The following is a 27399-nucleotide window of genomic DNA, read 5'->3' as shown; positions in this document are numbered from 1 at the left end:
AACCAAAACTGTGATTTTATTGTTTCATTTGCACTTGATAGCACAAGTTTTCTCATCACTCTTTATTTTTATTTTGCTCAACTACTCTTGCTTTTACTTCCAAGTGAAACTTTCATTTTGCAAACTCCTATCCACAAAAAAAGCAAAAACAATTTCTTGGAAATTTTAATTAAAATTACATTCAATTATAGATTCATTTAGAAATAACTGATTTTTTTTTTTTTTTTTTTTTTTTTTTTTGAGCCGGAGTTTTGCTCTTGTTACCCAGGCTGGAGCGCAATGGCGCGATCTCGGCTCACCGCAACCTCCACCTCCTGGGTTCAGGCAATTCTCCTGCCTCAGCCTCCTGAGTAGCTGGGATTACAGGCACGCGCCACCATGCCCAGCTAATTTTTTTTTTGTATTAGTAGAGACAGGGTTTCACCATGTTGACCAGGATGGTCTCGATCTCTTGACCTCGTGATCCACCCGCCTCGGCCTCCCAAAGTGCTGGGATTACAGGCTTGAGCCACCGCGCCCGGCCAAGAAATAACTGATATTTTTAAATATCAGTTTAAGATAGTGGGATGGTTTCTTATCCAAAACAAGGTTTGTTTCTCCAATATATTCCTAAAAAAAAAAAAAAAAAATTGAGTTTTTTTCCTAAGTCTTGCACATTTTTATTCAGTTAATTCCTTGAGTTTTTGTTGTTTTTATTGCTAGTGTAAATAGCATTTTTTCTGCAACGTTTTCTAACTGGTTGTTACTGATAGAAGAATATCAATAACTCTTTGTATATTGAGGACTAAGTTCTGGTTTTCTTATCTTGCCTATATTCCTATCTAAGGGGTCTGGAGAGTCATGCCCTACAAACCATCATTCTCATCAGATGGGTTTTATCTAACGCTGTATGTCATGACTTACTTTCCAGTCTGACTCTGGCATAACATTATGTGACAAAGAAGAAAATCAAAATATTTTACCACCAAAAATATTTCTTTGCCACATTTTGAAATGGCCCTGCAAAGCCATCCTTTATTGGGGAAAATTTGCATCTGTAAAGAATCTCTAGTAACATAGCTAGATCTTTTTCTTCCAGGCCTTCCCAATCCTGAAGATATTAAGAGTCTAGCACGTTTTAAAGATCTGAATAGGAAACATTTGTCATCTATTGTTTCTAAGGGCAGCCACTATAAGACTTCAAAAGAACCCTGGTCTCCACAATCTTTTATCTTAACCTGAACATTTCCTTTCTATTAATCCCAGGTCTTTAGACAAACTCAATCAATTGTCAACCAGAAAATGTTTAAATTCTCCTGTAGTCTGGAAGCTGCCCCTCCCCACTTTGAATTGTCCCGCCTTTCTGGACCAAACCAATGTATTTCTCAAATGTATTTGATTGATGGCTCATGCCTCCCTAAAATGAATAAAACCTAGCTGTACCCCAGCCACCTTGGGCACATGTTCTCAGGACCTCCTGAGAGCCGTGTCACAGGCCATGATCATTCATATTTGGCTCAGAATAAATCTCTTCAAATATTTTACAGAATTTGACTCTTTTCATCAATAGTATATTTATCTAAGTGACTCACTAAATTCATTGTCTTTCTCTCCCCTGCTTTCTTTCTCTCCCTCGCTTTCACTTTAAAAAAAAAACTTTGTTCAGTTGATTTTCTGGGTAGACGATCCTATCTTTAACAAGGACAGCTTTGTCTCTTCTTTTCCAACATTTATGCTTCGTTTCTTTTTACTGTCTTATTGCATTGGCTTCCAACGCAACACTGAATAGTAGAGTAAGATCAGCATTCTTTCCCCCACCCCGTTTTTTTAATGCACCTAATAAGCATCTAATAAGCATCATCCTTCTCGTGCAGGAATTTTTAACCCAGGGTTAGATCTATGAATGGAATCCCCAAATTCCTGTACATAATTTCTGTATATGAGTATCTATGCATTTCAGTAAGGTGAAATTGTCTAGACTCTTAAAAGGTCCATGACCACAAAGATAAGAACCACTACTTTAGCTTTTCCTGTAAAATACGATGTGAGCTCTTGATTTGAAATGTGTATCCTTTATAACGTTATTTCTACTCCCAAATTTCTTACAGGTTCTACCTTGTCTGGTTGTTATTGCTTCTTAATTAGAAATGGACGTTTTGGGGACCTACTGAAGCAATTGCATATTTTCTTCTTCTTATGTTGATGTGATATTAACATATTCCCTAGTGTTTGTGGAATCACTGTATTTTTAACCAACTTCCTATTATAGTTCTGGTATAGCGGCCCTTAACATACTATTAGATCTTAGTTTTTAAGATTGGCTAGGATTTTTGTGATAACGTTATGGGATCTTTAGGGTGTTACTTTTCTGGCCTGAATCCTCTGTGGCTGGTGGCACCTTTGCCCAAGTTCTTGTCCTGTATGCAGGAAGAATGAGGTACGCAGACAAGTGGAGGGTGAGCAAGACAAAGGGAAGCTTTACTGAATGTTAGGACGGCTCACAGGAGACCCGCAGCGGGCAGCCCTCTCTGTAGGCAGGTTGCCTTGTCAAGTGTTCAGCTCTCAGCAGAGAGGAGGCCCTGGAGAGGGTAGCTCCTCTCTGCAGCTGGTTGTCCCACCCTGTGCCCTGCTCTGAATCAGCCTGGGGCTTTTGTGGGCCTCAGAGTGGGGAAGTGTGTGCTGATTGGTCCATGGGCAGCCATGTGCAGGCCTAGAAAAAAGCACCATGAGTGCCCCCTCAAGTCCATAGAACTGGCAGCCTGGCCCCCAGGCTTCAGACCTGCCCCAGCGGGAAGGTGGGACTTCACTGGGGACCCACCTCTTTCTTCCCAGGAGCCTGTCTGCCTCCTGCAGCCATCCATGGTGCCCAGGCTGCTGGCACCAAGGGGCACCTGCAGGCCAGCACCCAGCTGCCCTCAGCACCCCCCACAAGCTTCCCCTCCTGCGCTCCTCAGTGCCCAAAGTCTGAAGGGGCCAAAGCAGCAGGGGGCTGGCATGTCAGCATGGCCGCAAGCATGTGCACACACAGCCAGGCTGTGACAGCACCTGGGCTCTGCCCCGACTCTGCTCTGAGACTGGAGCGGGTGTCTGGAGCGGGAAGAGGCTGGGCAGCAGGAGCAGGCACCCAAGCCTACAAGGGCAAGAGGGGCCTTCCCTGGCCCCCCAAGAGTGCAGGGATGCCTGGATCAGCAGCCCTAGTTTTGGCTGCTCCAGCTGCGCCGGGGTGGGGCAGGCTCCTGCCTGCTCCACGGAGCACGAGGCCCGGATCACAGCCACGACTTAGGTGGCTGCATTTGTGCCCAAGGAGCTCCCGCACCACCAACCTGGAAGGGGCAGGGCTCCCACTTGTCCCAGCTCCTGCTGGCTCCACGGAGCTTGGCACCTGGCCACACTCTCTCACCCCAGGCCTTTACTGGACCTAGGCCTGCATCCCGGGCAGGGGCGACGCCGCTGCAAGCTCCCCTTCACCCGGCATGCCACCCGACCCGGCCTCATCGCAGCAGCCCCCAGGGAGGCAGTCTGCGGGGTTGGGGGGTGTCTGCCTCTTCCCCGTGCCTTCCCCAAGCAGCCAGCGTGATGGCAGCGGCCACACCAGATGGCATGCCACTGCCATCAGTAATATTTATAGTGATATTTATCTGTAGAGTTACTTTTAGGGATTTTGTTTTAATCAAGCTTTGGTCACGGGTTATGCCAGGTTTAAAAATGAATTGGGAAAATGTTTGTCTTTGTATGTTCTAAAACAAGCTAAATAGCATAGAAGTGCTAGTCCTTGAAAGCGTGAAAGAACTCACCCACAAACTGCCTGAGCTGGCGTTTGTGAAGGGACTTCATTCCTCCCCGGGCCCCAGGCTCGGTGGGTCTGGCCTGCGTCACCTCGTCATTGACGAAGCCGCAGCATCACAGCAACCCTTCAGGGCCCTCTCCTGCAGCCCCTCCCCGGTTCCAGTGCTAGGACACGCATCCGTCTGCACCGGGGGGAGGGCAGCACTCAGACCCCTGCATCGTCCTGGATCTACATGCTCGGAACCAGCCCTGTGCCCATTCCACCCAGCTACTGCCAGCCCCACTCTGCGGAGCCAGCAGGCACGAGGCCCTTCCTGACGGCCTCCTGGAGCTGGAGCTCAGGCCAAGCCACAGGGCACCAGGGAGGACAGACCTGCAGAAAGGAAAACCAGGCTAATGATGGCCATGTCCCCACACTTCACAGGGTCCTCCCCCCTCCTTATGAAGGTCCTGTTTAAAGGGATTGGAGCCAGGCTGGAGAGAGAGTGCCTGGCTCTACAGAGGAGCCCGTGTGGGGAAGCTGGCATCTTTCGCCCGCCCTCCCCTCTGTGCTGCTTCCGAGACAGCCCCGGGCAGGGGGGCGGGCTCCAGACAGTGGTGCTCCATTCCATTCCGTGCCAGCGGCCCAACTGCCTACTCCACCCAGCTCTGGAGGGCATGGAGGGGCCTTGAACACCCAAATCCCACCCAGGGCAGAGCGAGAGGGCACAGCCCCCGAGTCCAGATGCTGGTGACGGTGTGCGCCAGGCGCAGACCCTGCTTCCTTAAAGACTGAGGGCAGTGCCCCTGATCCCACCGACCTTGTGTGTGCACCTGCCATGGGGAGGGGTGCAGGAGGGGGGCATGGGGCATCCGCAGTGACCCCACCCTCCTTGCAGGACTTCAAGGCCACAGCTCCCGCCGAGATGCTCCAGGGTCCGCGCTCCACGCTCCTGCTCTGGGGAATCCTGGGGGTCATCTGGGCCCAGCAGCAGGAGGTCATCTCACCAGACACAGCCGAGAGAAACAACAACTGCCCAGGTGCCAGAGGTTGGGGTCCGGGGGCTCAGGGCGTGCAGGGGGCAGTCAGGACAAACCACAGGCACGGGACCAGGAGTCGGGGCTGGCTCGAGACAGGTCCTGTGCCCCCACAGAGAAGACCGACTGCCCCATCAACGTGTACTTCGTGCTGGACACGTCGGAGAGCGTCACCATGCAGTCCCCCACGGACATCCTGCTCTTCCACATGAAGCAGTTCGTGCCACAGTTCATCAGCCAGCTGCAGAACGAGTTCTACCTGGACCAGGTGGCGCTGAGCTGGCGCTACGGCGGCCTGCACTTCTCCGACCAGGTGGAGGTGTTCAGCCCGCCGGGCAGCGACCGGGCCTCCTTCATCAGGAGCCTGCAGGGCATCAGCTCCTTCCGCCGCGGCACGTTCACCGACTGCACGCTGGCCAACATGACGGAGCAGATCCGGCTGCACGGGAGCAAGGGCACCGTCCGCTTCGCCGTGGTCATCACCGACGGCCACGTCACCGGCAGCCCCTGTGGCGGCATCAAGCTGCAGGCCGAGCGGGCCCGTGAGGAGGGCATCCGGCTGTTCGCGGTGGCCCCCAACCAGAACCTGAAGGAGCAGGGCCTGCGGGAGATCGCCAGCACGCCACACGAGCTCTACCGCAGCGACTACGCCACCATGCTGCCCGACTCCACCGAGATCGACCAGGACAACATCAACCGCATCATCCAGGTCATGGTGAGCCACGGGCCGCGGGCGGCGGTGGGGAGTCCACCCACTCCCAGCCTCACTTTACCCGGAGGCAGAAGGAGGAGGCTCCGGGCAGGACCTGGGCCACGCAGGTGTCCCTCGACCCCCACCCAGACTCAAGGTGCAGCCACCCCAGAGCTAACCAGCACTTCCATCTTTTCTGCAGAAACATGAAGCCTACGGAGAGGTGAGTGGGCGTCCTTTCCTGCCCATGCTGGCGACCTCTGACACAGCAGACATGAGCACGCTGGGCTGCCAACTCCTGGCACCTCCAGGCTGGACAGATGAGAGGAGCAGAGGGAGCCCCCTGCTCCGCGTTGGACCTGAGGCCTTTGGGTCTGGACAGCTGGCTCCCGGCCAAAGCCAGGCTGTTTAGATCCCCTGGGGATCAGCGTTAGGGTCACCCACAGAGCACGTGTTACAAGGAGCAGTCGAGGGTCCGGCCCCCAGGCGGGCAGGGTCCATCCGCCCGGGACTCAAGGCCCAAGCCCAGCCCAGCAGGTCATGGGGAAGGAACTGGCACCGTCGGGTCCCAGCCTTTCTTCCCTTCTGTTTTCTGTCATGGCTTAAGCCAGCCTTGGTTTTCCAGAACTTGCTTAGAACACTTGACATAACCAAACTCTCTGGCTTGTCCCTGGTGGGGGCGGAGCCTCACAGCGCCCCACGTCTGCTCCTTCAGCCCAGCCCGGGGTCTCAGGGCATCTCAGCGTCTCCTTGGCCCCTGCCGAGGGTCGTGGGCTACACGTGCTGAGCCCCTGCCCTGCCACCTGGGGACTGTCCCACCCATGTGACCGTCTGTCTCTGCTTCCTCGTTTCAGTGCTACAAGGTGAGCTGCCTGGAAATCCCTGGGCCCCCTGGCCCCAAGGGCTACCGTGGACAGAAGGTAAGATGCCCAGACCGCCCGTGGGATCTGCTCACTGGGAAGCCCCGATTTATTTTGAAATCCACATTTAAGGCCAGCCGTGCCTCCGATGGTCTCAATACTTCTGACCCTAGAGGAACTAAAATTCTTTTTTGTCTAATTCCTTTTAAATGGTATATTGAGAAAAGCAGAAACTTTTAAAAAATTATTAAGCTATGCCATTAAAATGCTTTTGTAAGCAAGCATCTTCAAGTAAGTAAATAAAATGTGAGATGCATTACAGTTAAAATATGATTGCTCATTGATATGAACGAACCTCTTTTGTGGTTCATTACGTAAGTAGTTTTAGGGAGTCTGGTTTGAATGTCCCTGTGTTTTGTAGGGCTGTTGGGCACCACAGGGTCGTGGGGTGTCCCTTGCACTGTGCTGAGGTGCAGGATCCGAGCAGGAAACAGGACACTGAAGAACTGGGGAAGAGCAGCTGGACTTGGGGGCCACACCACCTATGAGCGGGGACAGGCGAGGCACTGAACACGCAGAAATATATGTATTTATTAGGTACAGGCAGGGGCAAAGGTCCTAAGTCAGGTCATCATCTACAGGCTTAGCGATAGGGCACACATAATCACGTGAGTCACAAGTGAGGGGGCCACCCCATATGTCACCTGGGCAGAGAGGGGGGCCGTACACAGTAGGGGCCTGTGCCATGTGCAGTAGTAGAGGGTCGTGTGCAGAAAAGGCGTCCACCCCCGTTAGGTCACCGAGGCAAGGAGGTGGGCCGTGTGCAGTAGAGGTGGGGCGTGTGCAGTAGGGGTCCATGCCGTGCCGTGTGCAGTAGTAGAGGGTCGTGTGCAGAAAAGGCGTCCACCCCCGTTAGGTCACCGAGGCAAGGAGGTGGGCTGTGTGCAACAGGTGTCATGCGCAACACTTCTTATCTGGGGGCTGGAGACTTCAAAGGATTTCTAACAGAAGGATACTCTAAGCCAATGCAGTGGGAGCTGACAGACTTGTGCTCTTCTCTTAAGATATTTATGGGAGGATTCTTTGAGCCAGCACAGAAGCGAGAAAAGACTGACAGGGTGTACAGCCACCGTGAGTGGTCACACCAGAGGGGTTCCTCTCCCTCGGTTACTTCCAGGATCTCAGGCCTGAGGCCGACTTTCCACAGGAACTGGACGCAAGGTGCTACAACTCCTTTATCAGGAGGAGAGGCTCCTGCTCCAAGCCTGCCATACAGCGTGTGCCGGGTCTTTGGTTCTCGTCCTGGTCTGGCTGTTTTCCCATGTACGGCTTCTGTTCTGTGACTGCTCTAGGCATTCCTCCTGCTACAAACTACCATATGGTTATATGGAAGGATTCCATAAATCAGCACTGAATGTGTCAGTGCAGCTCCGGCTACAACACCTGTATGATTATATAGAAAGATTATATGGAACTAAGTATGCCAGATATAAGTATTAAGTATGATATATAAACTAGATATATGTAAGCAGTAAGTTATGCTTCAGGCACTGATTCTATAAACTAAGGTATGATTATATATAAAGGAAACAGCTGAGTAATAACACTGTAAGATATTCCTCATGCACTAATTGTACCCGGGGTCTGGACAGTTCTTCCTCCTCGGTGCCCATGGCGTCTGTTACCCACACGTTTTCCTAACAGGTACATAAAATAAAATCCTTGAAAAACTCACTAACAGAGTATGTGAAACTCCAGTAATTCACATCTGTCAAAAATTATGAAGAAAGGCGTAGGAGGAGAGAGCACCTTCTGAGGAGAAGAAATAAGGAACTGGCCGTTACAGAGGAAGTCACTGCTAAGTAGCTCGTGTTTCTCTAAATTTGGATGACAGCTGTCTAAACCAGGAGGTTTCTGGATGTACTTTCTCCAAGATGAGACATCTCCAGGCTGCAGGCCAAATCCTGCCACCTCCTTCCCTGGCTTCTCCAATCCTGGCGGCAATGCCTACCCCACCACAGCTGGCAATGAATTTGCCACTTGGGGCAGCCTTGACTGCACAGAGAGGTGCAATGACCCGTCCTGTGGGCAGGGCCACTGGAGGCTGCCACAGGGATCACTAGTGGTTAGAGTTTGAGGGGTGACAAGGTGCCAATGGGAGCCCAGGACAGAGCACAGCTGTGGTGTTCCAGAAGCCTCTGCCCACCTCACCCCCTGCCCTGAGTGTCCCCCCTTTTCTTCCCTTTGACCTCCTAATTCCTCCCCTTTCCTCTCCTCCTCTTTGCACTTAAATTGGGAGCATATCAATAAATAGATGAACTTATTCAATAAAATTCTGTGTCATAGGTTAAAATTTTAATTCCAAGGGAGTGTAAACTTTATGTGGTTTTCTGAAGTCCTAATCTGTCTAAAGTGACTTAGATAAAGGAATTAATCTTTGTAGTGATGAGACCTGGGCATCACTGGAGAATTGGAGGCCAGTGTTGGCCATGGTCACAGCCCCTGGGTGCAGAAGGCACCCGCCATGGGCCAGGCACCCCACCCCCAGGCTGCTGTTCTGGCTCCATCTTGCAGGTGGTTTTCTGGGAAGCTTCCCTCAGAGCTGGAAGAAATGAGTCAAAGCAAGCCCCAGTCTGACAGAGGCTGGGCCCCTGGGGAGCAGCTGACACCAAGACATCTCCACCTGGGTGGGGTCCCCACCTGCCAACCCTGCCTCAGTTTACCCTTTTCTCTGTTGTCTGCTTTCAGGGTGCCAAGGGCAACATGGGTGAGCCGGGAGAGCCAGGCCAGAAGGGAAGACAGGTGAGTGTCCTTGCCCCACACCTGCCTTGCCTGCAGCCCAGCGCCCAGGGATGGGCTCACACAGCTGCTTTGTCCTTCACAGGGAGACCCAGGCATCGAAGGCCCCATTGGATTCCCAGGACCCAAGGTGAGTGAGCTCGACAAGGGCCTGGCTCCACCATGCGGCCCCAGCACTGCCAGGCAGGCTCCCCCCGAGCCCAGCCTCAGCCTCAGCCCCAGCCCCTACCACCCTCCTGCCAGCTACCAAGGAACAGAAGCGCCTCGATAGCTTGATGGCCGCCCCAAAACCCAGCCTCTGGCCCAACTCTGGGCTCAGCCTCCTCCACAGACTCTTTGTCGAGAATTCCGGATGCCAGCAGCCCCCGGAGCACTCCCCTCAGCCTGCAGGGCCAGCCCTTCCCTTCCTGTGTCTCCGCAGAGCCCCTCACTAACGCCCCTCTCTCCTCCTGCCCCCAGGGTGTTCCTGGCTTCAAAGGAGAGAAGGCTAACAGACCTGAGACCTGCATCGCCTTGGCCCAGACCAGACCCACCTCGCAGTGCTTGCTGAAGCCCGTCATTGCTCCTGGGGCACCAGGCTGGGCTTTTCTCAGTGGTAGCTTTGGGGGTTTCTGGGGGATCCTGTGGCCTTGAGCTTGGCCCCCCCAGAGACAGCAATGCCCATGATGCTTTGAGACACCAAGCTAACTGCCCTGACTTTCCTTCTGCAGGGCGAATTTGGAGCCGACGGTCGCAAGGTAGGCTGGCAGGGTGGGCAGAGCCCCTTCTTTCTGCTACTCAGAGGGCAGAAGGACCGGGGCTAACGGAGTCCGCTCTTCCTCTCTCCAGGGGGCCTCCGGCCTGGCTGGCAAGAATGGGACCGATGGACAGAAGGTAGAGGGAGCCTCAGGCTCACAGCTGGGCCTCCAGCCTCTGCAGAGCCCTCAGATCAAGTCTGAGCTATCAGCTTACACACACGTGTGTGCACACACAAACACGCTTGCACATGCACACACACATGCATGCACACGCAAACACCCCCACACATGCACATGCACACACGTGCATGCACACAAACATCCACACACATGCACACACACGTGCTTGCACACACCCATGCACCACACACACGCCACACCCATGCACACAGGAGCACACTCGCACATGCACACATGCACACAAACACCCACACACGCACACACCCACACACATGCACATACACACGTGCATGCACACACCCACACACATCACACATATACATATGCACACACATGCCCACACACACTTGCGTGCACACAGACATCCACGCACCACACATACCACACACGTGCATGCACACCCATGCACCACACACATGCACACACCCATAAACACATGCACATGCATACACCCACACACATCACACACACATACACACACAAACACCCACACACATCACACACACATGCACACACACATGTGCAAACACCCACACACCACACAGACATGCACACGCACATGCACACACACATATCACACCCACCACAACGCACACGTGTGTGCACACACCCACATGCATCACACGTGCACACGTGTGCACACAAACTTGCACACATGCACACCAACACGCACGTGCACGCACGCACACACGCACACACACGCTGTGCAAGGTCACTCCAACTTCCAGGCTTCACCAGCCTGCATCTAATTCAAGGCTGCACGTCCTGTCTTGGGGCGGTTCCACAGCTGCCCACAGAGGCCGGCAACAAGCCCACCCCCTCCCTGCTGGAGCCACAGGAGAGCCCCACCCACTCCTTCTGGGGAGCTCTAGCTCTGCCCTCCTCCAGAGGGGAACGTCCTCTGTGCCCAGGGAGCTCTAGCTCTGCCCTCGGGGATGGCACCGGCCACTCTGCCTCCCAAGAGGCTCCTCAGCAGCCGTGGCCTCATTGTGCACCCCATGTGCCGGGAGGGGGCGCTGCAGTCCCAAGGTGCAGAACCTGCCCAGGCCCCAGAGCCCCGCCCTGAGACTCCTCCCGCCCCCTTCTTCAGGGCAAGCTGGGGCGCATCGGACCTCCTGGCTGCAAGGGAGACCCCGGAAACCGGGTAAGGGCCACTCACACCCCTCCTTCAGCCTTGGCTCTGGGGGCACGGGTGCCTGGCGGAGCGGGAGGATGGCCGCGGCTGCCATGGGAGCTTGAGTTCGCCCTGCACCCCATCACCCCAAGCCCAGCATTCTTTCGGGTCGGGGTTATGTGAGGAAATCCCCCTGGGAGCTGAGGCGTCCCAGGCTTCGGTGTCTGCACAGCTCCATTTCCCTGCACAGCAGTCCGGGCCTGGCCTCTAAGAGAGGGTGGGACATAGGGGCTCGGGCCCTGGCTCGTGGGGAGAAGCTCGCTGTGAGCCAGGCTCCACCTCTCACTTCTCTCTCAGGGCCCCGATGGTTACCCGGGGGAAGCAGGGAGCCCGGGGGAGCGAGGAGACCAAGGTGGCAAGGTAAGTGGCCTTCCCAGGGTGCAGACGGCCGGGACGGCGTGGTCACCAGCCTCCAGGGGCCTCCCTGACCCCATGAGGGGCCTCCTGGAGGCAGCCCCAGCTGAGAAGCTGAGCAGAGAAGGCCTCTCCCGAAACACTGCTCAGTGAGGAGTCAATGGCCGTGAGATGCAGCGGTGCCCACCCGGGGCTTCATCAACTTGCTTCTCACCCGGGGCTGCTCATCCAGCTTGGGGAGCTCCACGGCTGCCCACCTAGGCCTCAGCAGCAAGCCCACCTCCTCCTGAGTGGAGCCCCAGGAAGCCCCCCAGCATCTCCTGGAGCTCCCATGGGAACGCTCTCTGTGCCACGGGGGCTCTGTTCTCCTGGGCCGCCTGCAGTGTCGCCCTGTCCCTGGCTGCCCCAGGATCCCCACGGGTGGCTTTTCTCTGGGAGCTCTTGGACCTGGGGCCACCCACTTCCTGTCCACCTTCCCTCAACCTGAGCCCAAATCTGGCTGAGTCCACTGTGCAGATGCACTGAGGCCCTGCCCTTGACCCACACTCTGCCCTCTGCCAGCATGGAGGTTCCGGCAGCCCCCCAGCATCTGGCATCCCGGATGCAGCCCCAAGGCTGACCATGGGTCCTGCAGCCCCTTTCCCTGCCAAAAAACATCAGACTGATTCTGCAAACCCTTCCAGGGGGAACCTGGCCGCCCAGGACGCAGAGGGCCCCCGGGAGACAGCGGGGCCAAGGGAAGCAAGGTGAGCTCCTCTGCCTCTGCCTGCAGCTCAGCTGGCCACACTCACGCCCACGGCCTGGGCGGAGGGGCACACTGGCCACCATCTCTGCTGTCACCATGATGCCCCTTGGGCTCTGGGGACGTGGGGAGGGACAGGAAGGATGGGCCATGTACCCTGAGCCACCAGCCCCTCCAACCTGTGCCCTCCTCATGGGGCCGAGCCAGCTCCAGGGAGCCCTGCAGGGCCCCCACATGCCCGGCAAGCAGGTTCTGCTGAAGACAGCAGGGGCTTCACGCCACACGCCAGGAGTGACTGCACCTCAGGGCCCAGCATCGGGCCCTGCCATGGCCCCTGCCCCGGAGTGACTGTGCTGCCCCCTCCATCCCCAGGGCTATCAAGGCAATGACGGATCCCCAGGAAGTCCAGGCCTGAAAGGAGCGAAGGGCGGGCCCGGGCCCCGAGGACCCAAAGGCGAGCCCGTGAGTCCCTGCCTCAGGGCCCCCTCTGAGCCCCTGCACCCCGCCTTGCAGCTCGAGGAGGACCCCCAGCTGGCCAGCCACAGCCAGGCCCCCATCCCGAGATATGGGACTGGACCACCCCACAGAACCCCAGGGCTGAACTTAGAGGGGAGGCCCAAGTGGGTCCCCCATGGCGTTCCCTAACCCAGCACCAGCTGCCCAGAGCTTCCTGCAAGGGATGGGCACGGCCCGTCCAGTGCTGACCCCTCCACTCTGACGCAGTCCAAGCTCGGGGCCTGCCTGGGAGTGACCAGAGTGACTGGATGGCACCAGGTCCCCGCCGGGCCCCAGCCCATCACCTCAAACACCACTCCCAGGACATCCGACTCAACCCGGAGCCTCCCCATATCATTCTTAAATCGTCGAATGGGCGGGAGGCACCCAGCAAAGGGTGGAGGGCTGGCAGCACAGCCCGGGGCAGGCTGAGGCCGTCGGGAAGGAGCCCAGAGATCCAGGTCTCAGGTCCCAAAACTGGAGGCTCACGGAGAGAACGGAGCACTGGTCCTGGCGCGGCCGCAGGCACGCCTCCACCCTCCAGGTCTCTGGGCTTGGCTGCAGCCCCCACTCACCCACACGCCTGTTCTCTGTAGGGGCGCAGGGGAGACCCCGGCGCCAAGGGCAGCCCAGGCATCAATGGCACCAAGGGGGAGAAGGTGAGTCCTTGCTGGAGGCGCTGCGGGGTCCGCTGTGCTGCCCGTGGCCCTGCTGGTGAGGGCCTGGCCCAATTCCTCCCCAGAACAGAGCTCCAGGGCCTCACCCTCCGGGGGTCACTCCCTGCAGAGTCTGGGAACGCAGCCCTGAGATCCCCATGCCCCATTCCCTGCTGAGGGAGCTCCACCACTCGCCAGGCACACCCCACACAGCTGTGCAGGCACCACTCACCCCCGGCCCACTGAGGCACCGCTTACCCCGGGGCCCCTCCCCCGCCCCTGGACACACCCGCCTCTCACATGGACCCAGGTCCAAGGCCTCAGCTGAGATCCACGGGGCCTCCCTTCCCTTCCCACAGGGGGACCCTGGCCCTGAGGGGCCCCGAGGCCTGGCTGGAGAGGTCGGCAACAAAGGAGCCAAGGTAGGGGGAGTCAACGGGGGCTGCACCCCAAGGTAGGAGGGGCCACACCCTAAGGTAGGGGAACGACAGGGGCTGCAGTCCAAGGGGAGGGACCCGGGCAGGGGTTGTACCACGAGGGAGGCAGGAGCTACACCCAGAACCCGGCCTGCTCCCTGCAGTGTGGCAGGGCTGAGGGTCAGGAGGAGCCGCAGCCTCCAGGAGGGTCACCGATGCACCCCTCCTGGGGTCCGGACTGCTGCTGTGAGGCCACACCCGCCTCACACCCCAGGCCCTGCCGGTGTCCACAGGATTGATTTCGGGGTCTCCAAGATGCCGCTGTCAGTCAAGAGGACCCCAACCTCCTCCCTTTTCTTCCAGGGAGACCGAGGCTTGCCTGGACCGAGAGGCCCCCAGGGTGCTCTTGGGGAGCCAGGAAAGCAGGTCAGTGCAGAGCGCCTGTGGCCCCAGGCTAGCGGTGCGGCCCGTGCCCTCCGACCCCATGGTCCACTCCCTTTTTGTCCGTGGGGGGCAGACTGCTGCCAGCCATCGTCCCCATAGCAAACCCAGGCAGCAGGTCCTGGACCCAGAAGCGAGGACCTGCTCCCTTAGACCCTGAGTACCTCACACGCCCCCTCAGCCCCAGCCCCTGGTCCTGCCCTCAAGGACCTCGGTCGGGGAGTCGGGGGCAAGGCGGTGGGCCTGAGGGCCTGGATGGGCCAAGGGCAGACGAGGAGCTGGGGCCACGTGACCTGGTGGTCAGGGCTGGACGGGGCATGTCAGGCCGGTCCCTGCCTGTGCTGACTTCTGAATTTCTCTCCTGCCCTCAGGGATCTCGGGGAGATCCCGGTGATGCGGGGCCCCGTGGAGACTCAGGCCAGCCAGGCCCCAAGGTATGTGCCCCTCCCCCCAGCAGGACGTGTTGGGGGTTCAGGGCAGCTGCCGGAAGAGCAGGACCGGGGGGCCAGCTTGGGGGGCCTGTTGCCTTCAGACATGCCTTGGGCCGGGCCTGTGCCTCCTGTTCTCAGCTCTGGAGTGAGGGGTGCATCGGTGGGGTGGGGCCAGGGAGCCCTCCCGGCTCTCCCCATCAGCAGTGAGCCTTGGGTGTGGGCGGCAGGACCTTCCCGAGGCAGAGCTGGGTTCTCCACATGTGTGGGCGGGCGGCAGTCCCAGGCCTCTAGGCAGGTCCAGCTCCCACTGGAGGTGGAAGGCGGGAGGCTGCCAGGCCCCTGCTCACACCAGCCCTGGACAGCACCTCAGCCCCGTTCCACCCCAGTGTGCACCATAGACCCTGCCCAGCACAGCCGCCCAGCCCCACCCCATCCTGTGACCACACTGACCCACTCAACCTCCTCTTCCAGGGAGACCCCGGCAGGCCTGGATTCAGCTACCCAGGACCCCGAGGAGCACCCGTGAGTCTCAGGCTGGGACGGCAGCTCCCAGCAGGGGGTGGATATTGTCCCAAGGGCCCTGGAGATTCCTGGTGGTTCCCTCAAGGCGTCAGAAGAAAGTGAGGTCCCTCCTGGGAGTCGGAGGGGCGAGAAGGCTCTGGGTGACTCGGCGAAGGACAGGGCCAGCCCGGAATCAGAAGAGTGCGGCTCAGAACGCGGCAGGGAGGCCTCGCCCAGAGCGTGCCTGTGGGGCGGGGAGATGGGGCTGCAGGAAGGTGCCGGGAGGGAGGAAGGAGCACTGGGATCTGAGGCTGAGCCTCCCTGACTTCTCTTTGCTTCACAGGGAGAAAAAGGCGAGCCCGGCCCACGAGGCCCTGAGGTACGTACGGGTCCTGGCCAGCTGTGCCCACCTGGGGTGGGGGTCTGCGTGCCCCGCACTGTGGCTGGGAACACACTGCCACGGGATGGTCCTGGCTCCCCAGGTCCCAGCCATGCCAGCCATGCTGAGCCCTGGGGGAGCTGCCAGCCACCAGCTGGTCCCTTTCCAAGCAAAGTTCAGGCTTTGCCAAAACAAACCACATAGATGTTGCCATTGAAAGGACCCCAAAATGCCAGATCAATCTTTCCACGTAAAAAGCACACTGGTGTCCCAGGTAGAGGCGGCTCCTCCGTCCCAGGCTAACATGTGTCCCCTGTCACAGGGAGGCCGAGGCGACTTTGGCTTGAAAGGAGGACCCGGGACGAAAGGAGAGAAAGGAGAGCCTGTGAGTGTCGCCGTCCTGCAGCCCACAGCAGCTGGGCAGAGGCGGGGAGGGGCCCTGAGGCTGAGAGTGGGAGGACGCCAGGCAGCTTGGCCCCAGCCATAAGCACCGCTCCCACCTTCCTGAAGGGAATGGCTGGCTCGGGGCCTCCTCCCTCCACCCACCCTCACTTCCAGCATCCCCCAGGGTTCCCCTCCCCTCCCCCGTGACCCTCCCACTACATCCCCCAAGGATCCCCTTCCCGGCAGTGCCCCCCTCCACCACCACACGGCATTCCCCGCAGAGCAACCCCAACACAGCATCCCCTTCAGGGGCCCTTTCCCCCAGGGATCCTCCCACATAGCATCCCCCTCAGAGTTCCCACACACAGCATTCCCCAAGGGTCCCTCCCCCAGTGTGGCACACACAGCATCCCCCACAGCACCCTGTCCCAGCATCCCCTCCCTAGTGTCCCCCACCACAGATATCCACCAGCAGGTGCTCTGTGCCTCCAAATCCCTAGCCTGGTTTAGCAAGGACTGCAGGTTGGTCTGGAACTGAGTGAGCACAAGACAAGGGATGGATAATGATGGATGGATAGGCAGGCAGGTGGGGGTGGGCAAACAGGTGGATGGGAGGCTGGACGGGGGGGGTGAGTGGGAGGATAGGGGATGGATGGATCGATGGGTGAGTGGGTGGGTGGGTGAGTGGATGGTGGGTGGACGGATAGATAGCTGAAGGGATGAGCGGGTGGATGGATGGGTGGATGGATGGGTTAGTGGGTGAGTGGGTGGGTGGGTGAGTGGATGGTGGGTGGATGGATAGATAGCTGAAGGGATGAGCGGGTGGATGGATGGGTGGATGGATGGGTTAGTGGGTGGGTGTGTGAATGGGTGGATGGATGGATGGGTGGGTGGGTGAGTGGATGGTGGGTGGATGGATAGATAGCTGAAGGGATGAGCAGGTGGATGGATGGGTGGATGGGTGAGTGAGTGGGTGGGTGAGTGGGTGGGTGAGTGGATGGTGGGTGAGTGGATGGTGGGTGGACGGATAGATAGCTGAAGGGATGAGCGGGTGGATGCATGGGTGGATGGGTGAGTGAGTGGGTGGGTGAGTGGATGGTGGGTGGACAGATGGATAGCTGAAGGGATGAGTGGATGGATGGATGAATGGGTGAGTGGGAGGATAGAGGATGGATGAATGGATGGGTGAGTGGGTGGGTGGGTGAGTGGGTGGTTGAGTGGGAGGATAGAGGATGGACGGATGGATGGGTGAGTGGGTGGGTGAGTGGATGGTGGGTGGACGGATGGATAGCTGAAAGGATGAGTGGGTGGATGGATGGATGGATGGGTTAGTGGGTGGGTGTGTGAATGGGTGGATGGATGGATGGGTGGGTGGATGTGTGGATGGATGGATGGATGGGTGGGTGGATGGATATGGGTGGATGGGTTAGTGGGTGGGTGGATGGATGGATGGGTGGGTGGGTGTGTGGATGGATGGATGGGTGGGTGGATGGGTTAGTGGGTGGGTGGATGGATGGATGGATGGGTGAGTGGATGGTGGGTGGACGGATGGATAGCTGAAAGGATGAGTGGGTGGATGGATGGATGGATGGGTTAGTGGGTGGGTGTGTGAATGGGTGGATGGATGGATGGGTGGGTGGGTGTGTGGATGGGTGGATGGATGGATGGGTGGGTGGGTGGATGGATAGATGGGTGGATGGGTTAGTGGGTGGGTGGATGGATGGATGGATGGGTGAGTGGATGGTGGGTGGACGGATGGATAGCTGAAGGGATGAGTGGGTGGGTGGATGAATGGATGGGTGGATGGGTTAGTGGGTGAGTGGGTGGATGGGTTAGTGGGTGGGTGGATGGGTTAGTGGGTGGGTGGACAAAGATGTATAGGTGAATGAATGGGTGGGTGGGTGGATGGGTGGATGGGTGAGTGGGTGGATAGATGGGTGGGTGAGTAGGTGGGTGGGTGGGTGGATAGATGGGTGCATGGGTTAGTGGGTTAGTGGGTGGGTGGATGGATAGATGGATGGATGGGTGGGTGGATGGGTTAGTGGGTGGGTGGGTGGAATAACCATGGATTGGAATGACCTATTTTGGCTGCTATTTCTGGGACACCCAGCTCTGCCAGGCCCCTACCCCTCTGGTGGGCCAGGCTCTGATGGTTGCCACTCATGGCCTTCCCAGCTCTGGTGCCAGCACAGGGAAGGTGGGGGCACAGCCTCGCCTCACTCCCTGCACCTGTCAGGCCCCCCAAGGCAGGACCTGTGGTTGGGGCCTGCTGTGTGCAGAGACCGTCCCTGTGGCCACTGAAGCCACCTGCCCTTGTTCTTTCTCAGGCGGATCCTGGTCCCCCTGGTGAGCCAGGCGTCCGGGGACCAAGAGGAGTCCCAGGACCCGAGGTAGGCGAGTGACCAGTCCCCATGCCCTCCAGACCTCAGCCCCCCAGCCTGCCAAGCCAACGCACACCCAAGCCTCGTGGTTCTGCCCACGGTGGACAGTGGGCGATGGCCTGTAAGCGACTCGGCGGCCCAGCTTGGGACCCGGCATCTCAGCCTCATCCTTTCTTCCCCAGGGTGAGCCCGGCCCTCCTGGAGACCCCGGCCTCACGGTAGGTGTCACATGGGACAGGACTGTTGTCCTCCCTGCAAACCTAGAGACTGAGAGCAGCAGGGGCAAGGGGAGGTCAGCAGAGGGAGGCCACAGGGGGAGGCCACAGGGGGAGGTCAGCAGAGGGAGGCCACAGGGGGAGGTCACAGGGGGAGGCCACAGGGGGAGGTCACAGGGGGAGGCCACAGGGGGAGGTCACAGGGAGGTCGGCAGGGGGAGGTCACGGGGGAGGTCGGCAGAGGGAGGTCACAGGGGGAGGCCACAGGGGGAGGTCACAGAGGGAGGCCACAGGGGGAGGTCACAGGGGAAGGCCACAGGGGGAGGTCACAGGGGGAGGCCATGGGGGAGGTCACAGGGGGAGGTCAGCAGGGGGAGGTCACAGGGGGAGGTCAGCAGAGGGAGGCCGGGGGAGGCCACAGGGGGAGGTCACAGGGGGAGGCCACGGGGGAGGTCGGCAGGGGGAGGTCGGCAGAGGGAGGTCACATGGGGAGGCCAGAGGGAGAGGTCGGCAGGGGGAGGCCACGGGGAGGTCACAGGGGGAGGTCGGCAGAGGGAGGTCACGGGGAGGCCAGAGGGAGAGGTTGGCAGGGGGAGGCCACAGGGGGGGGTCACGGGGAGGTCAGCAGGGGGAGGTCGGCAGGGGAAGGTCACAGGGGGAGGTCGGCAGAGGGAGGTCAACAGAGGGAGGTCGGCAGGGGGAGGTCGGCAGGGGAGGTCACAGGGGGAGGTCAACAGAGGGAGGTCACAGGGGGAGGTCACAGGGGGAGGTGAGGAGGGGGAGGTCGGCAGGGGGAGGCCGGCAGGGGGAGGTCAGGAGGGGGAGGTCAGCAGGGGGAGGTCAGAGGGCAAGGATGGTGGGAGAGGAGGGTGGCAGTGAGGTTGGCAGGGGGACAGGACCTCCCTGCCTCCCCGCTTGGCTGCCTCCACGCATGGACCGGAGTGTCCTGGGGCCCCCGGGCCAGCACCTTGCTGTGGAAACTCCTCTGGGCCCCGGGGGACTGCCCTGCCTGATGCCTGCATTGCAGGAGTGTGACGTCATGACCTACGTGAGAGAGACCTGCGGGTGCTGCGGTGAGGCACTGCCCACGGCGGGGTCGGGCCAGTACCGGGTGGAGGGCGGGAGCGCGGCAGGGCGGGGCGTCGCTGGGTCCTCCACGTGTGCCCGGCCCTGGGGTCCGAGGTCTCCCGGTGCGCACCGCTGACCCTGCCACTCCCCAGACTGTGAGAAGCGCTGTGGCGCCCTGGACGTGGTCTTCGTCATCGACAGCTCCGAGAGCATTGGGTACACCAACTTCACGCTGGAGAAGAACTTTGTCATCAACGTGGTCAACAGGCTGGGCGCCATCGCTAAGGACCCCAAGTCCGAGACGGGTCAGCGCGGCAGGGACGGGACATGGGAGGCGAGGGGCAGGGGAAGTCCGGACGCGTCCCTCCGATGAGGGCCTCTGCCCGGCCGGGACGCCCCAGACCCCGAGGCCGCAGGTGACGCCCTCCCGCGTGCGCCTTGCAGGGACGCGCGTGGGTGTGGTGCAGTACAGCCACGAGGGCACCTTCGAGGCCATCCAGCTGGACGACGAGCGCATCGACTCCCTGTCGAGCTTCAAGGAGGCCGTCAAGAACCTCGAGTGGATCGTGGGCGGCACCTGGACGCCCTCGGCCCTCAAGTTTGCCTACGACCGCCTCATCAAGGAGAGCCGGCGCCAGAAGACACGCGTGTTCGCAGTGGTCATCACGGACGGGCGCCACGACCCTCGGGACGACGACCTCAACCTGCGGGCGCTGTGCGACCGCGACGTCACGGTGACGGCCATCGGCATCGGGGACATGTTCCACGAGAAGCACGAGAGCAAGAATCTCTACTCCATCGCCTGCGACAAGCCACAGCAGGTGCGCAACATGACGCTGTTCTCCGACCTGGTGGCCGAGAAGTTCATCGACGACATGGAGGACGTCCTCTGCCCGGGTGAGCGCGTGGGGGCAGGGCAGCCGGCCCGGAGCACGGGCCCCAGGACACCCTCACCCGAGGGACGAACGTGCAGCCCGGGGTACCGGGCTCCGAGTGGGAAGGGGTCGGCCTCTGGGGACCCTGAGCCTGTCTGGGCAGATCCGTGGGCGGCCGCTGAGGGCCCGCTAGGGGCTGACCTCGCCCCGGCCTCTCTCCTCTCTTCCAGACCCTCAGATCATGTGCCCAGACCTTCCCTGCCAAACAGGTAACGCAGGGCACCCAGTCCCCACCCCAGACTAGCAGAGCGTCCCGGTGTCCTTCCTCCTCCAGGGCTGGGCCGGGGGAGGGGCTGTGAAGGAACCGCTGCTGAGGCTGCTCCTCAATGAGACGCCCCCCGACCCCGCCCAGGGCACAGGGGAGGGAACACAGGTCGGCGTCATGAGGCCCGGCACGGGGGCTGCTGGCCTGGCGCTGTGCTGGGCCTGTGGCCGCTGGTCTCCACCCACTGTGGGCCCTGCAGTCTTCCCCCAGCTGCCCCCCAGCTCCCATGAGCTGGCCGTGCACATGGCACTGGGAGGAAGCCCTGGATTCAGTGAATGAAATAGCTGGTACAGAACCATCCTGTTCAGAACGGTGCAGAGGCACTGACACCCACCAGTGCCAGCCCGTCCTGCTCCCACCCTGCCCGGCCTCAGAGCTTCGGCCGCGGCTCTCATCTCTGGGGGTGGAGGCAGCTCGCTCTCGGGAGCCCTTGTCCTGGACGTGGTCCACGTGGGTGCGAAGCTGGACTGGGGGTGCCCGAGGCAGAGGTTCTGCCCATGCCCAGGGCTTAGGGTGCCATCCAGGCTCTGCTGGCTGTGGCACTGACCCCACGGTAACTGCTTCACCGTAACTGGGCCCACAGGAGGTGCCCAGGGGCATGAGGAGCTGAGTCCCCCTCCACGAGCCATCCCCTCCCAGAGTGTAAGGTGGGGACGCCATGGAGACAGGGTGGGAGGGTCCGACCCGGAGGACCAGGGGGAGGAAATCTCTCAGGGTCTGCGGTGCGAAGTCAGCACTTCCTCGCACACGTGGGTCAGGGTGTGCATTCAGCCGTTTCGTGGGGAGCTCCTGGTGGGTGAGGAGGGCCATGGAGCATATTCACAGGCCCTGAGGCCACCCCAGGGGAGGAGCCGTGAACTTGGGGCCAGGGTTCGCCACACTGGAGGCTGCTCCTGGGTCTGGCTGCCCTTCAGCACGTGGCAGCCTCGGGCCCCACAACACATGGGCTGTGCCTCTGCTGGGGTGCAGGCATCCTCCCCAGGGCCTGCACCAGCACCAGGGCAGCTGGACCCTGAGGGCAGGAACCAGACCTTGGCCCCTCCACCCTCATTCCTCAGGCCCCGTGATGGGCGACATGGCAACGTTCACTGTGGACTCTGCTCTCTGTTGGACGGAGGCTTCTCTCCATTCCGGGTTCTATGAGTGGGCTCTGCAGCTTCCCTGCATTCTGGGTTCTATCATGAGTGGGTGCTGAGGCTTCCCTCCACTCCAGGTTCTAGTGTGAGTGGGCGCTGGGAGCTTTTCCTCCACTCCGGGCTCTAGTGTGAGTGGGCGCTGGGAGCTTTTCCTCCACTCCGGGTTCTGCCGTGAGTGGGTGCTGCCATCTTGGCAGGTCCTTTCTCTGCGTCTGTGGACGTCATGTTACCTTTCCTCTTTGGACTATCATTGCAGTTGGGAGTTAGCCATTGAGCTTTGTTGATTTTCAGATGTTGAGCCAACCTTGCATGCCTGGGATAACCCACCTGGGCATTGGGAGTAGCTCCGTTTACGCGTGTGGGCCTGATTTGCTGATGCCTTCCTGAGGGTTTGCACTTATCAGTGACATCGGCCTGCACTTTCCTGTGATGTCTCTGGTTCAGGCCTCAGGGTGACCCAGGTCTCATAGGGTTCCATGGTGACTCCCCCAGAGACGGTGACCTGGGGTGAGCCAATTCTCCCTCCTGGGAGTGGGTCACTCAGGCCACCAGAGCGCCACAGGGAAAGCAGCCAGGAAGGACACAGGGGCCCTGAAGCTCTGGCCTCCTCTGAGGCCTCCAGGACATGACAGTGAGTTGGAGCAGCCCCCATCGAGCCCCTCCCCTCCCCCCGGCCTCCCCGACCCCTGCAGTACACCCAGAGCACATCCTCCGTTCAAACTATTTGCACTTTCAAAGTGAACTTGACCCTGTGGCTCCAGGAGCTACAGCAGGGTCAGCGTTAAATCGGCTCTCACCAGCGTGCAGGCCTGGCGTCCTCCTTGGCCCTCCTGGGCGCTGGATGGATGCTGCTGGCTGTGGGCTTTTCTCCAGACAGCCCCGGCCACCCCGAAGCCCAGCCCCGCCCCGGGCCTGCACCCGCCTGTGGATGTCTCGGTTGCGTGGGGGCCGGACGGTGCTGGAGAAACAAGCCAGAGGCAGTGGAAGGCAGTCGAGGCAGAGCGCAGTCAGCCATAAGAGCTGCACGGGGCCGAGGCACAAGCTGAGCTCTGCCCGGTGGAGAGAAAAAGCAAAGGCGTTCCAGGGGCCCAGTCTGCTCAGGGGAGGAAAGTTCTGGAGTCGAGGACTCGCATCTCAGGGGCTGAGGAAGGGTTTCCCCCTGCAGGCTTCCCCGGGCGGGCTCCTGAAGGGTGGCCAGCCGGGGTCTTCCTGGCAGCAGGGCCTGGGGCGCCTCTCGGCACAGGTTTGAACGGAGCTGTTTTGAGCCGAAAGGTTTTCTTGGGGTCTGTGGTGTCCCCCAGAGGTGCCGCCACGTTGGCCGCCTCTCCTAGCTCCTGTCCCCCCCGCTGCCCGCTCCCCGCCACCCCCCACTGCCCCCATGCCTCCTGCCAAGGCCGAGCCACACACCGCCCCACGCCCCGCCTGTGTCTCCGCCACCGCCTCGCCGGCCCAGGTGCCAGCTCCTCTGTCTGGTGTCGCGGAGCGGGTCTTCCGGGAGCAGCTGCGGGCCATGCCCGCCCCCGGCCTTAAAGTCTTCTCTGGACGCTCCCTTGCAGATGCACCGTGGCCTGGCGGCGAGCCCCTGGTCACCTTCCTCCGCACGGAAGAGGGGCCGGACGCCACCTTCCCCAGGACCATCCCCCGATCCAACAGTTGCTAAACGCCACGGAGTTCACACAGGACCCAGCCGCCTACTCCCAGCTGGTGGCCGTGCTGGTCTACACCGCAGAGCAGGCCAAGTTCGCCACCGGGGTTGAGCGGCAGGACTGGATGGAGCTGTTTATTGACACCTTTAAGCTGGTGCACAGGGACATCGTGGGGGACCCCGAGACTGCGCTGGCCCTCTGCTGAAGCCCCGGCGGCCGCCCAGCCTGGCCGGCCCCTCCCTGCCGTCTAGCTTCCCAGGGCTGCCCCTGCAGGCTGGCTCTCAGCGGAGGGTCAGCAGGGCCGCGGTCCCTCCAGAGGCTCTGGGGCGCCTTCTGCCTCTTCCCGCCCTGGTGGCTGCCGTGTCCCTGGGCTGCGGCTTCATCTTCCTGCCTCCCTCCGTCTTCCTGTGGCCTCTCCACTTTTTATAAGAACACCAGTCACTGAATTTCAGGCCCCCAAGTCCAGGATGCGTTCTCGCAAGACCCTTAACTCGCTCCTGTCTGCAGAGTCCTTCTTTGTCCCTCAGGTCACCCTCACAGGCTCCAGGGCTTGGGCGTGGAAATCTCTGGGGCCTTTACTTAGTGACCCAGCTGGGCTGCGTGCGTCAGGGTGGGGCTGAGGAGGGGTGCAGCCTGAGTGCTGGGGATGTCTCCCCCTCTGGGTTCCAGTGGAGCCTCAGAAACAGGCCCCAGAGGCTGGAGAGCCTTGCTGGGGTGTGGGCACTCAGCCCACCTGGTGGTGGGTGAAGGCATTCGGGTTGGGCAGCAGATATTCCTAGGACCTGGCAGTTCTGGCGCCATGATATGTCTGGGCTGGCGTCACGCCCCCTGGGTCAAATGGCCACAGCTGCCTGCCAGCAGCTGCAGACCTGGGGTGCCTGCACCCTTTCAGCCCAGCCTTTGGGTTCCCAGAAGCACAGTTGGGAGAGCGTTCACCAGGCATGACGTCTGCTGTCCTCGGAGGCCTGAGTAGGGAACCCCAGGGGCCACGACGTGAGGGAGTGGCAGGGGTCACCATCCAAAGGGCGCGGCCCCCACGTCCAGCTCGGATCCTGACGTTCGTCTAGGCTGGGATCCCACCGGGCAGGGCTGTGGCCGTTTCTCATGGCCAGGTTCTCGGCTCCACACCCCACAGGGTGGGCCAGGCCAGACTCCCACTGTGGGGATAAAGGATCCCCCCCAGAAGGAGAGCAGAGTCCACACACAACCCGACAGCCTCAGCCTCCCTGTGCCCAGCCAGCCCCCATGGCCTCCCATCTCTCTAGGCCCCACAGACACTGATGCCTGGAGAGAGACCCCCAAAACCAGCCGCCCCCCCCATGTCTGTCTCCGTGTGCGTAGTGACAGCTGTGAAAATGTTTATTAGTTTTGAGGAGGTTTGGGAAGCCCAGCGGTGCCTGAGAACTTTCTGGACATTTAAGCATGTTCCAAGGTGTGGGCCTCACTAGGGAGGCTGCCCTTCCTTTCACTGAATAAGCTGCGTCACTCGTAAGCTCACCGAGAACCCCGTGTGCCAGCCCATGCGTGCTCAGACGCGGTCCGCGTGTCTGGAGCGTTCTGTAAAGGCTGAAGTGCCCGTGAGGTCACGCTGCTGTGTTCAGAGGTTTGCTCACTGCCGGCAGGGCTTGGACTCTGTACCTCCAGGGCCCCCAGAAGCCGAGTTTCGGGTCAGGACCTCGCTCCTGAGGGATTCCTGGGGGTCCGTGTACCAGCTGTGACCATGTCCGGGGGGTGGGCTGAGGAGCAGATGCCCTTGGGGAAACTGGCTCTGCCCCTCCCCTCCCCATCCCAGGAGCTGAGGTGCTAGTGAGGCCGCAGGGCCGGCTCTATGCGTGTGGACTGTCCATGTCCCATCCTGTGGTCTCCGGCCCCATGTGACACCCACACAGGTGGTGTGCTGCCTGGGCTGTGGCTGTGGCCCACCCTCACACTGTCCAGGGTGCCCAGGGCTGGTGACCACCCAGGCAGGTGGCAGCCCCTCTCAGTAACAAGGAGTCCTAGGGCAGAGCCCGCCTGGGCTGCCCCTGTGCCCACTGCTGCCCACCATGGCCGGGACAGGGGCTCCTGGTCTTTCTGGGAGGGATGAGGCCCAGTCAGCTCTAGGGGTTCTGGGCAGCTCTGGGATCCAGCCAGTGGGCGGTCAGGCTGGGGGTGTGGGGGTCCTCCTGAAGTCCCTCCCACACCACACAGACAGTGGCCCTTTGGTGGGCAGCAAATTCTTGGGCCACGAGAAGATACCTTGGGGCCCCTTCCCTCCCAAGAGGCCAGCCTGGGTAGAGATGGCGCTCAGCAGGTGGACAGGGCCTGGGGCCTGGGAGCACCCGCAGGGGAGGTGGTGGCTCTGAAGGGGCTGGGGCCGAGGACCCGCACCCAGGACTGCCTCACAGAGCCCGGCCGTCCACGGGGCCCATCGGGCGGGTGCGGGTGGAGGGGCGGGCGCAGGGCTGGCACCTGCCGGGTCCTGCCAGCCGCCCCGCCCAGCCCGCGCCCCGTCTCCCCGCAGAGCTGGCGGTGGCGCAGTGCACACAGCGGCCCGTGGACGTGGTGTTCCTGCTGGACGGCTCCGAGCGGCTGGGCGAGCAGAACTTCCACAAGGCCCGGCGCTTCGTGGAGGAGGCGGCGCGGCGGCTGACGCTGGCGCGGAGGGAGGACGACCCCCTGAACGCGCGCGTGGCGCTGCTGCAGTTCGGGGGCCCCGGGGAGCAGCAGGTGGCCTTCCCGCTGAGCCACAACCTCACGGCCATCCACGAGGCGCTGGAGGCCACGCGCTACCTCAACTCCTTCTCGCACGTGGGCGCGGGGGTCGTGCACGCGGTCAACGCCATCGTGCGGGCGCGCGGCGGGGCGCGGAGGCACGCGGAGCTGTCGTTCGTGTTCCTCACGGACGGCGTCACGGGCAACGCCAGCCTGCAGGAGGCCGTGCACTCCATGCGCAAGCAGAACGTGGTGCCCACCGTGGTGGCCGTGGGCGGCGACGTGGACGCGGACGTGCTCACCACGCTCAGCCTGGGCGACCGCGCCGCCGTGTTCCGCGAGAAGGACTTCGACAGCCTGGCGCGGCCCGGCTTCTTCGACCGCTTCATCCGCTGGATCTGCTAGGCCCGCCCGGGCCGCCCCGCCCCCAGGTCCCCCGCCTAGCCCGGCCTCCCTCCACCCCCTGCAGCCCTCCCGAGGCTCCTGACCTGCCCGGCCCTCAACTCCGCAGCAAGCCCTGACCCAATAAAAACGCTTTGAACCCACCGTGTGCCTGCTCGCTGCATCTGTGCTCAGGAGGGACCCCGAAGCTGTCCTGCGCCCAGGAGGGACCGCTCCAGCTGTCACTCGCCCACCAGGGTCCATGGCTCCCCCGGCCCAGCCCAGCCCTCCTGGGACATCCCCCGCAGGTGCTGGCTGACCCCACCTGTGCAGACCCGGCAGCCTTGATGGGCAAACTCTCTCCTTCCAGCCCCAGCCCCAGCCAGGGCCACCGTGCTCTGAGAGCATCACTGCGCAGGGAGGATCTTCTGTGGGAGGACGCGTGATTGACGGCCGACAGAGAGACAGCAGGTTTCGGGCTTGTTTTGTGTGACCGTCTCAGTGACTTTTTTCTGTTCAGATCCCCAGGGTCCTTCGGGCTCAGCTCAGTGGCGCCTCGGTAAACCACAGGCTCCATGGGCAGGCACTGGCCTGGCAGGAGTGGCCTTGGCGGCCATTACAGGGCACCACAGACCGCAGCTTGGACAACTCCCGGC

At 60.7% G+C, this 27399-nt stretch overlaps 1 protein-coding gene across 1 annotated transcript in view; it reads left to right on the top strand.

The window, feature by feature from the left end:
• Window positions 1-26767, top strand: part of LOC135273191 (collagen alpha-2(VI) chain-like) — a 34583-nt gene extending 7816 nt beyond the window's left edge. Inside the window, exons 2-28 of the mRNA XM_064372107.1 lie at window positions 4644-4785; window positions 4899-5497; window positions 5676-5696; window positions 6328-6393; window positions 9082-9135; window positions 9218-9262; window positions 9592-9618; window positions 9843-9869; window positions 9961-10005; window positions 11140-11193; window positions 11521-11583; window positions 12261-12323; window positions 12692-12781; window positions 13411-13473; window positions 13830-13892; window positions 14250-14312; window positions 14699-14761; window positions 15230-15280; window positions 15603-15638; window positions 15961-16023; window positions 18350-18412; window positions 18586-18621; window positions 19646-19691; window positions 19839-19991; window positions 20131-20583; window positions 20792-20830; window positions 26172-26767. Coding sequence (XP_064228177.1) covers window positions 4671-4785; window positions 4899-5497; window positions 5676-5696; window positions 6328-6393; window positions 9082-9135; window positions 9218-9262; window positions 9592-9618; window positions 9843-9869; window positions 9961-10005; window positions 11140-11193; window positions 11521-11583; window positions 12261-12323; window positions 12692-12781; window positions 13411-13473; window positions 13830-13892; window positions 14250-14312; window positions 14699-14761; window positions 15230-15280; window positions 15603-15638; window positions 15961-16023; window positions 18350-18412; window positions 18586-18621; window positions 19646-19691; window positions 19839-19991; window positions 20131-20583; window positions 20792-20830; window positions 26172-26767 — 3057 coding nt within the window. The 5' untranslated portion in view covers window positions 4644-4670. The remainder of the gene's footprint in view (window positions 1-4643; window positions 4786-4898; window positions 5498-5675; window positions 5697-6327; window positions 6394-9081; window positions 9136-9217; window positions 9263-9591; window positions 9619-9842; window positions 9870-9960; window positions 10006-11139; window positions 11194-11520; window positions 11584-12260; window positions 12324-12691; window positions 12782-13410; window positions 13474-13829; window positions 13893-14249; window positions 14313-14698; window positions 14762-15229; window positions 15281-15602; window positions 15639-15960; window positions 16024-18349; window positions 18413-18585; window positions 18622-19645; window positions 19692-19838; window positions 19992-20130; window positions 20584-20791; window positions 20831-26171) is intronic.
• The last annotated feature ends 632 nt before the right edge of the window (window positions 26768-27399 follow it).

This window comes from Aotus nancymaae, unplaced genomic scaffold (genome assembly GCF_030222135.1).
Source record: "Aotus nancymaae isolate 86718 unplaced genomic scaffold, 86718_ANA_hifiasm-v0.15.2.pri h1tg000348l, whole genome shotgun sequence".
NCBI classification, from domain to species: Eukaryota; Metazoa; Chordata; class Mammalia; order Primates; family Aotidae; genus Aotus; species Aotus nancymaae.
The sequence above is the reverse complement of the archived record's forward strand: the minus strand, read 5'-3'. Positions and strand labels throughout refer to the sequence as shown.